The sequence below is a fragment of the Corylus avellana genome, chromosome ca4 (assembly GCF_901000735.1).
Source record: "Corylus avellana chromosome ca4, CavTom2PMs-1.0".
NCBI lineage: Eukaryota > Viridiplantae > Streptophyta > Magnoliopsida > Fagales > Betulaceae > Corylus > Corylus avellana.
Genome location: NC_081544.1, coordinates 22102892 through 22114137, shown reverse-complemented (window position 1 = coordinate 22114137; position 11246 = coordinate 22102892). Strand labels below are relative to the sequence as shown.

Here is an 11246-nt window from a genome sequence, read left to right as displayed (position 1 = left end):
ATTTACGCTATTAAGGCCTCGTTTGGTTGGCGGAATAACCAGTCTATTGGAAAATGATTAGCTATTACTGGGAATAAAAGAGTGTGGAATAGATTAGTTATTCCTATTTCTTTGTTTGGTTGTAACGTTGGGATAGATTAGCTAATCATATTCCTTCGTTTGGTACAATGCAATATGTTGGTGAATTGAATCATATTGTGATCAAATTTTCTAAAATACCCTTACAATACAAATACAATTTATATTATTAAGGACTTTCATTCTTCATTCTTTTTTTTTTTTAATCTTGTTTTTAATTATGTCAAGCATGTGGCCTTTTTTTTTTTTTTTTTTAAATAAGTAGGCTGATTTGGCATGGTCCACTGACCATGCCATGTCAGCAAGTCAGGATTTCCCCCGGATAGATCCATTGCGCCAAGCATTACTCTTAGGGTTTACTAACTTAGGGCAGTTTAGGTTTCTTGTTTTTTTTTTAAGTAAATTTAAACGGGTCTGGCGGGTCACCCGGTTGACCCGCCGGGTCGACCCGTCCGACATTTTTTTAAAGGGTCTAGTAGGTCACTCGACTAACCCGTTGGGTCAACCCATCAAAAACGAATTTAATCGTGTCTTAATCCGGTAGATTCGATTAAGACCCGAACCCGATAAGCCCAAATCCAATACCTGTTAACTTCGTATCGAGTTTGCAGGTCATGTCAAAATTGTCAATGCCTTATAAACATCTCATCTTAAAACACACAAAAATAATATAACTATTTACGCTATTAAGGCCTCGTTTGGTTTGCGGAATAACTAGTCCATTGGAAAATGATTAGCTACTACTGGGAATAAAAGAGTGTGGAATAGATTAGCTATTCCTATTTCTTTGTTTGGTTGTAACGTTGGGATAGACTAGCTAATCATATTCCTTCGTTTGGTACAATGCAATATGTTGGTGAATTGAATCATATTGTGATCAAATTTTCTAAAATACCATTACAATACAAATACAATTTATATTATTAAGGACTTTCATTCTTCTTTTTTTTTTTTTTTATCTTGTTTTTAATTATGTCAAGTATGTGGCCTTTCTTTTTTTTTTTTTTTTTTTATAGTATTGATGGCATGGTCAAAGGGATCCATGCCATGTCAAATAAAGTCCGCATTTCCGAGAGAGATCCATATGCCAAGCATACTTAGGTTACTTAACTTGGGTAAAGAGTTTCTTTGCTTTTTTTTTTTAAGCAATTTAAACGGTCGGGATGGTCACCCGGGTTGACCCATTGGTCGACCAGTCCATTTTTTTGGGGTAGTCTAGTTGGTCAATTTCACTAACCAGCTATCAACTCCATCGAACTATTCTAATTCAGGTCTTAATCCTGCTGATTCTGGACAGCACTCCAAACCCGACAAGCAAGCCCAAATCTAATACTCAGCATCCTCAAGCACAGCTTTGCGCTACGCCAAAATCGCTAACTATAAACATCTCATCTTAAAACACATAAAATGTTATAACGATATTTACGCTTATTAAGGCCTCTGCTATTACGAACAACTACCCATTTGGAAAATGATTTGCTACCATCGTAATAAAGAAGGTTAATATTACTATTCCTATTTCTGTTTCGGTTGTAACGCTGAGATAGACTACCTAATCATATTCCTTCGTCGGCATTAAATGCAATATTGCCATAATCAATCATATTGCGGATCAAATTCTTCTGTGCACTACAATACAAATACAATTTATATTATTACTTTTAATTTCATTCTTTTTTTTTTTTTTTTGCAATTATGCTACAAAATTATTTATATATAAAAAAAAATATATAGTTGAAGAATGTACAGAGAATCAAAATAAATCAAAAAACATATTATATATTTGTATTTTATAAAAAACCTTGTAGATTCTGTTTCTCTATCAAAGAAAGAAAAGGAAAAGAAAAAAAAAAAAAGATTACATAAATAAAAGAACAAATAAAAATAAAAATCATAATCGAGAAAAATCGAGGAAACAGTCTGAGGAGAATAAAGAAATCCATTTCCTCGTCCAAACAAAGCCGTCTGAGACGGCGTAAATTCGTTTATGCGGGCTTGTGCAAAGAATGTGAGGAGAGAAAATGAAAGAGAGATAAAAAAAAAAACGAAGAAATATAGAGGCGGAGAAAAAGAGACATATATATATATATATATATATATAGAGAGAGAGAGAGAGAGAGAGAGAGAGAGAGGACGAAAATTAATCCCACAAGTGGGGTTTTTTGTGGCAATTTATACAATTAATTTAATTTCACAGGAAATGATTAGTTAAGCCATTCATTTTTTAATGGCTTAGCTAACCCTGCGTGTATGAGATTAGTAGTCCCATGAAAATGGATTATTCCAAGGAATAGAGTGTTACCAAACAAATGACTAGCTATACCTAGTGTTAGCTAGTTCAATCCAATGGTCTATTCCGCAAACCAAACAAGGCCTAATTCTATTTTCTTAATAAAATACCTCATAAACAAAATATCCATTAATAAAATCATAGGATCCACTGTCTTACTTAGTTTTTGACTCTCTAGTGTTGAGAGCTCGAAGGTGGGTGAAGGTTCAGTGGTGAGTGGTAGGCATTGTGTAGTGTCCCAGAATTTTCAAAGCTATTTAAATAGATTATTTTGATAATGATGTTATTTTAATATCCATTATAGCTAAGGATTTTAATTCTTGGGAAATTTATGAGAGTGGTAATTAGAGAATGGTAATTGTTGAAATAGTATAGGGTTGGTGAAATAGTAAAATGAGGGTATAATTGTAAATTGAAGATAGAATGAGGGTATAATTGTAAATTGAAGGTAGAATAGTATAGGGTTGGTGGAATAGTGTAGGGTTGGTGGAATAGTATAGGGTTGGTGAAATAGTAAAGGGTTGGTGGAATAGTGTAGAGTTGGTGGAATAGTATAGGGTTGGTGGAATAGTGTAGGGTTGGTGGAATAGTGTAGGGTTGGTGGAATAGTATTTGATTTTCTCCTATAAATAGAGCTCTTCTCCTTCAGAATTTTCACCACTCATCTCCTCTCCCATCTCTTGCATATATTCTTCCTTCTTCCGCTTTTTACTCGGTCTTTCTTCTTTCTAAGAGTGTTTACTCAGAACAGAGAGAGAAAGGGCGAGACCAAGCGCTACAAGAAAGAAAGAACACAAGAGATAGCGGACTTTAGAAATTAGTTTCAAAAGATATACTAGTGGTGTTAGTCATATTGAAGCAACTGGATTCCTTCATACCACTTTTAGCTTCAGTCTAGAGGTAAGTAAATTCACTACCCCTTCTAAAATTACTTCATGTCATGCTATTTATATATTCTTGTATCAAACTGTAAATGATTATTTTATTTACGTATTATGAAGTTATGTTGCATGCATGAAGGATTTCTAAAAGAATTATTTAGAAAGTTTATATTTCTTTAAATGCTTTTTAAGCACAACAAGTTTATATTTGGAAAAGTTTCCATTTTAAGAAAAGAAAGTTGAGAAATGATGATGATTATAAGAAAGAAAAAAAGATGATAAACCCTCCTACATGTTGCCCTAAGATGCATCAAAATAAGTACAAAGAAAAGTACAAGAGATGAGATAAATGTTTATGAAATGAGGGCACATGTATGGAGGAGAGTATTTTTGGCCCCAAGATAAGATAAGATGAGAGTTCGGTACCGATACTCGGATGGAGGCGAAACCACTGAAGGAGGCTATGCCAGAAGGTGGTATTCCATCAACTAGACCGTTGAGTGCACCAAGAAAGAGTTAATTGACGGTCGGGCATGGCTGTGGCCACAGTTCAGTGCCATGGTCACAAGGACCCGCAACCCTCGTACACAGGGGTAATAGTGTACATGGGCCTTATTATGAGAAAATGATACTATATTTTCAACGATGATATGCTATGATGATTTACAGAGATTATTTATAATGATGCATTATGATGATGATTTATAAAGATGATTTACAACGATGATCTATTACTAGATGTAATAGTATGTATATGTTACGGGAGATGCAACCGTACATACAGATATTATTATGGCTAGAATTATATTTATTTGCGAAAATGATTTTCAAAACTGAGAACAAGGAGTAAAACTATTTATGGTTGTGGATTTTACTTGCTGGGCCCCCTTTGGGCTCATTCAGTTTTATTTCTTGTTTTCAGGTAGAAAGGATGCTGGAATAGGAGGCCGGAATGGGGTGGGAATAATTATTAATTTTCAAAGTCTTTTCATATAAGTTATTGTAATGATATGATATTCCGCAACTAAAGTTTAATGTTTTCTAATTTCGCTTGTAATAAAATCTCTTGAATAATGTTTTATACATTTTTCGTATCCTTTAAAATCAAGTACTCTGATAGACCTTATAGATCTTTGCAAAAACTTTTGTTGTAAAAGAAGAAAAGTGGCAAACTCAGCCTTAACGGGCTGGGGATGTTACAATTTTGGTATCAGAGCAAAGGTTATAAGGTTCTGGCAGACTTTTCAAAAAAAAAAAAATAATAAAAAAATAAAAAAAAAAAAAAATTTGGGGGGTTAATGAGAAGCCACATTCCGGCCAAGTAGAGTGTGCATTGTTGTGTGGTCTCTAATAAATGATGCATGAGCATTTTTCTAATGGTTAATTTTTTGTTAAAAAAAAAAAAAAAAAAAAATCATCTTAGTGTGATTAATTTGGAGGATTTTATTATTGTGATCATGTTAATGACGGAGATGAATTTTTATTTTATAGATAGGTTGTGATCTATAGTATCTGCCTATTTGGATTTGCGGCAGTTTTCTAGAGTATCGATTGATAAGGGTATATTTTAAGGTGTCTCGAGGATTTAGAAAAGATTATTGATCATGATTTAAAAATCGTATGATGATTTTATAGATTTAGGTTGCGAGATGATTTGTGAAATTAACTTGGCGACAAAATGGTTTTATGGATTTAGGTTGTGAGACAAATTGTGTAAGTGATTTGGTAATGAATGGTCTTATGGATGTCGGTTGTGAAATGATTCTTGAACTGAATTAATGATATAAGAGTTTATATGAGTTTTTGGTAATGGCTAAGGTTTGGTCGATGACAATAATGATACTATGATTGATGTTATAATATATGGATTGATGAATAAGGATTACGTAGTGGCATGAAGTGAATGCCTAAGTATTGCAGGGATAAATGCAAATGAGGTATACCCTAGAATCTATAAGATATTTTGATATATAAAGTTGTGGTTTAAGGATTTTGATATTTTCAAATGATTGTGATGACTTTAAGGTACAATTCATGAAATCTTTGAGGTGATTCTTAGAATTTGAGGTGCTAGGTTTTCTGTAATTGAGGTAAATTATATTGAAGTGATGCTTAAAGTTTTGAGGATGAATTGATGCTCCTAGGTTGTGGATAATATTTAAATTTTGAGGCATTAGTGGATATGAAATTATGAGAAATTTTAGTTACATGCCAAAGCTTTTGATATAATTTTCTTTTACTAAGTAAAGATAATGGATTATTATTCTTGAGGTAAATTGAAGCATAAAGGTAAGAGTTGAAAGACAATATAATACAGTGATATAATATAGTGACATGATCTAAATTTCTCTTATAAGATATATGTTCAATGATATTAAGGTATTTTAGAGGTTGAAAACATGTGATGGTGCATACTTAGATGTTTTATTGAGTGATTAACTTTTTTAAACAGATTGTTTGTTTAAAGGAAGTTATTACAATGACAGAATGATTTCATAATGAATATTGAATGAGCACTGAATGATTACGAAAAGAAATGTTTGGAGAACAAGCTCCTTATAATATTACATACCAGTGTCCATAAAAAAAAAAAAAAAAAAAAAAAAAAGAAGGGAATTTGTTGCATAAAGAGATACGTGGTAATGATGAGCAGATGATTCCTCAGAGCTGCTCCAGGAAGATTATTTCTGCATAGAGAAAACCTAGTATGAGCAGAATCGTATATATTTATATAATTGAATTATCAAAGAGAATATTTATTTCTAATGAGGTACCTGACTAGAGCGTGTGCGGAGAGACTTGCAACACCCCTGAACATCGACCCGGAGTTTTTCGTGCTGTCGCTGGAGACGTTCGGTATTCTTCTCCATTTCTAGCATCTTTGGTCCCAAGTATTCTGCGTAAGATAACATCATCTTTTTCAGCTGAGTATTCTCCTGCTTCAAATCCACGTGTTTTCGTTTGTAGTATTTGAGCAGTCGCTGTAAGACCCCGATTTGGTTTCTTGAGACTTTCAGCTCAACATTTCTGGCACTCAAACGTTGTGCCATGTCAGAAACTGAAGCAGCACCTTGGATACTGAATGCCAATGAGTTATTAATAGCATCAGTATCCGACCTATCAGCTAAGAACGTTTGATCCCGTGGAATTACGAAACCTTTGGCCACTGCTACAGCAGTAGAATCATGGAGCATGACAGAATCGTGAATAGTGATAGGGCGATTGTCAAAGACAAAAGTTGGCTGCCATACGTTAGGATATGCAGCAGGTTCATTAGGGTGTGTAACAGGTACGACGGGATGAATAGCAGACACTTCAGGGGGAACAACAGGCACCTCCGGTTGCACGTCAGGCATAACAATGGGTTGTGCTGCAGGAGCAACATTCAAATCGAGGTTGTTAACGGATGATGATGATACTCCCATATTTAGGAGAGTAAGGAAAAATAGTTGAGAATACGAAGAAATTGGGAGAGATGAAGTACTGAGAAGAGACTAAGCGTTAGGAACTGAAGAAATTTTGTGAAGTTTCTGGAAGCAGCAGACGAGTGGCTTTAAAGGAATTTTTCACTTCAGGTGAAATAAACAGTAAACAACAAAGCGTTAGGCGACCTCGGGCCGCGATGGAAATTTTGTCAAAAGATCCCGTGGAAGTAGGATCTTGTCTCCTGTCATAAATTCGACTGAGCTCATTTTTCAAACCCACTGTTCAATCAACGACTTCAAATACCATGCGTGGGCAACTGAATGAATTGTCATGCCAACGCGCACCACGCGCTCGTTCATTACCAGAAATCTTTCCTATAAATTCCCACCTCTTTCTCCATTGCAACACATGCCTTCTGATCATACCCCTTCGCCTGAAATCTTCTGTTAATAGCCTTCCATACAATGAAAGCTCGACTTTTCCTCCTAGTTGAGCGTATCCTCAAGAGAAAAATGCAGCCTCACGATTTGATTCACAAACCCAACTCCTTATACTCTCAGTAGTAAACCATTGAAGCAAGATTATCGTTGATCATGTCCTGATGAAGCAAGATTATCCTTGATCATGCTTCTCAGGCTAAATATCTCTCTTTCCTTCTCAGTCTTCGTAAATGACAGAAGAGAGAGAGCATCCGATGTGGGTATTTTGAAAGTCTCACATACATGCCATGTCCTGAAATGCTTTTCAAATCTTCATTTCTAGAAAGCAACAGGACTATCTTTCTCTCTTTCTCTTCTTGACCTTGCAAGACCCAAGGGAGAGAAATTATAACATGAGTGTTTTGGGACATCCAGCTTGGAAACTTACCCATATCCTACTTTGCTTGCTTATCAATTTCATCTCTAGAACGCAGCAAGCACAATATGTATTAGTCAAGAATGGATGAGAATCTTACATTTGATGTAATCGTGTATTTCGTTTGAGTTGAAATCTTAATTACGAGTTTCTTTTGTTGAGTAATGATTTATTAAGTAAAGATGTAGTACTGAAAGATTTTCGCTGATATTGTAGCATCAACACAAAAGTTGGGATGAGAAAATAGAAACGGTTGTGTATTTAGAATGAATCGAATTATGATGTCACTTCTGAGGTATATTCATGTAATGATGTTTGAATATTGGTGCTATTTACTTTTACAGGTTTATGATGGTGAGAAGTTAATAATTATTAGAGCATCATATTAAAATTTCGTATGCATGATTTGGAATACTGAGATACTAAAGAGAATATAGGCGGGGATGATTTTTATACCTTTTTGATAAGATTGATCAAATTAGATCGAGAGAATTATTGCAGGCTTGAAATGAGGACTATGATGATTGGAGGTATGAACTATTTATTAATTTGATGTTTAAACCTTGATTGTAGACTGTTGATGAATAACTCGATTGTTGTTATTGAGGTTGGAAAGAAACAATGGAAAAGATTTTGAGGTAAGATTTTAGTGTGAATTGATGAATGATTGCAGAAATTGAGACTTTAGACTGTGAATAAGATTTACTCATAGAAGAAGGAGATGGAATTTCAATATGATAAAAGAGAGTAAGCTTTGATGAAGGATTGAAAGGAATATTATCTGAATCCCTCAACTTGAAGATTGGACGATAATATTATAGGTTTTAATTTCGAGGACGAAATTCTAATAAGGAGGGAAGATTGTAGTGTCCCAGAATTTTCAAAGCTATTTAAATAGATTATTTTGATAATGATGTTATTTTAATATCCATTGTAGCTAAGGATTTTAATTCTTGGGAAATTTATGAGAGTGGTAATTAGAGAATGGTAATTGTTGAAATAGTATAGGGTTGGTGAAATAGTAAAATGAGGGTATAATTGTAAATTGAAGATAGAATGAGGGTATAATTGTAAATTGAAGATAGAATGAGGGTATAATTGTAAATTGAAGGTAGAATAGTATAGGGTTGGTGGAATAGTGTAGGGTTGGTGGAATAGTATAGGGTTGGTGAAATAGTAAAGGGTTGGTGGAATAGTGTAGGGTTGGTGGAATAGTGTAGGGTTGGTGGAATAGTATTTGATTTTCTCCTATAAATAGAGCTCTTCTCCTTCAGAATTTTCACCACTCATCTCTTGCATATATTCTTCCTTCTTCCGCTTTTTACTCGGTCTTTCTTCTTTCTAAGAGTGTTTACTCAGAACAGAGAGAGAAAGGGCGAGACCAAGCGCTACAAGAAAGAAAGAACACAAGAGATAGCGGACTTTAGAAAGTAGTTTCAAAAGATATACTAGTGGTGTTAGTCATATTGGAGCAACTAGATTCCTTCATACCACTTTTAGCTTCAGTCTAGAGGTAAGTAAATTCACTACCCCTTCTAAAATTACTTCATGTCATGCTAATTATTCATTCTTTAGTAAATTGTAAATGATTATTTTATTTACGTATTATGAAGTTATGTTGCATGCATGAAGGATTTCTAAATGAATTATATAGAAAGTTTCTATTTCTTTAAACGCTTTCTAAGTACAACAAGTTTATATTTGAAAAGGTTTCCATTTTGAGAAAAGAAAGTTGAGAAATGATGATGTTTATAAGAAAGAAAAATGATGATAAACCCTCCTACATGTTGCCCTAAGATGCATCAAAAGAAGTACAAAGAGAAGTACAAGAGATGAGATAAATGTTTATGAAATAAGGGCACATGTATGGAGGAGAGTATTTTTGGCCCCAAGATAAGATAAGATGAGAGTTCGGTACCGATACTCGGATGGAGGCGAAACCACTGAAGGAGGCTATGCCAGAAGGTGGTATTCCATCAACTAGACCGTTGAGTGCACCAAGAAAGAGTTAATTGACGGTCGGGCATGGCTGTGGCCACAGTTCAGTGCCATGGTCACAGGACCCGCAACCCTCGTGCACAGGGGTAATAGTGTACATGGGCCTTATTATGAGAAAATGATACTATATTTTCAACGAAGATATGCTAAGATGATTTACAAAGATTATTTATAATGATGCATTATGATGATGATTTATAAAGATGATTTACAACGATGATCTATTACTAGATGTAATAGTATGTATATGTTACGGGAGATGCAACCGTACATACAGATATTATTATGGCTAGAATTATATTTATTTGCGAAAACGATTTTCAAAACTGAGAACAAGGAGTAAAACTATTTATGGTTGTGGATTTTACTTGCTGGGCCCCCTTTGGGCTCATTCAGTTTTATTTCTTGTTTTCAGGTAGAAAGGATGCTGGAATAGGAGGCCGGAATGGGGTGGGAATAATTATTAATTTTCAAAGTCTTTTCATATAAGTTATTGTAATGATATGATATTCCGCAACTAAAGTTTAATGTTTTCTAATTTCGCTTGTAATAAAATCTCTTGAATAATGTTTTATACATTTTTCGTATCCTTTAAAATCAAGTACTCTGATAGACCTTATAGATCTTTGCAAGAACTTTTGTTGTAAAAGAAGAAAAGTGGCAAACTCAGCCTTAACGGGCTGGGGATGTTACAGGGAGTGATTCAGCCATCCATTTGGCCAGGCTAGGAGTGGTCGAACCACTCTCATAGATGGTTGGGAGTGGCTCACGGGTGGTTGGGGGTGGCCACAACCCACCCCCTGCAACCTTTAGTGGCTCGTAGGCCACCTCCGAATAGGGCATTTTTATTGTTGGGTTTAAACTTTTAGAACAAGTGATGATTTAACAGTTTTATTTTTACATGCATAAGATAGTGGTTTGCCATGCGTTTGTTCTAAACCAAGCTAGATAATCATGATTTTCTTCACAAGTTAGATTATTGGAGAATAAAAAAGAAGTGTAATGTTACCCTTCACATCTATTTTACCAAACTCATTTTATACTGATTAACGTGACATGTGCTTTGATTTTTTAAATAGTCATTTAACCCACTCACTTCAACTGACATCTGGTATGAAGTTGAGTGATAAATTGAGTGTGGAAAGTAAATTTATTCTACAAATGAAAGCAATATTTCCGAAGGAGGAGACAACTTTGCTTTCTCATATAGAGAGGACCAGCACAGAAGTACACGCTGTGCCAGCCTTTTATATAATTATCCTATTGCACAAAATTAACGTTTCAACAACAATGGCGTAGCTAGAGAGATATTCACTTGGGAGAGTCCTTTTCTTTTTTCTCTTTTTTCTTTTACGTAGTTAATTAGGTGGTGGATCATATTCACCTCGTAAATTGAGAAACTTTTAATGTATATATAGTAAGATTAAAATGAACCGATGAAACAGCTCGAAACATGTCCATTGAGACAAATTGGAACAAAAAAAAGAAAAAAAAAAAGAAGCTTTTGCTATATATATATACAGTCAAATGACTCAAATCTTAGCAGCGAATCCAAATCTAGTCAAAGACATCTTCTCAACACAAAAATAAAATAAATAAAGTATGAGTGTAGGTGGAAATGGAGAAGAAGGAAGGATTGATAAAGAAGACAGGCACAGTTGATTAATTTAAATTTTATTTAAATAAAGTATATATATATATATATATATATATATATA

General features: G+C 34.3%; 1 protein-coding gene across 1 annotated transcript; it reads right to left on the bottom strand.

Annotated features, from left to right (window-relative positions):
* Window positions 1-5866: 5866 nt before the first annotated feature.
* LOC132180021 (uncharacterized) lies at window positions 5867-6456 on the bottom strand. The gene is made up of 2 exons (XM_059592862.1): window positions 6024-6456; window positions 5867-5936 (listed from the first exon to the last, which is right to left on the bottom strand). The coding sequence occupies exons 1-2, from the start codon at window positions 6441-6443 to the stop codon at window positions 5931-5933; spliced, it is 426 nt and encodes a 141-aa protein (XP_059448845.1). The 5' UTR covers window positions 6444-6456; the 3' UTR covers window positions 5867-5930.
* Window positions 6457-11246: the final 4790 nt, after the last annotated feature.

What these genes read in the sequence shown, in the direction of transcription:
- LOC132180021 (XM_059592862.1), bottom strand. Translation starts at nt 6,443, where the DNA reads ATGCTCCATGATTCTACTGCTGTAGCAGTGGCCAAAGGTTTCGTAATT.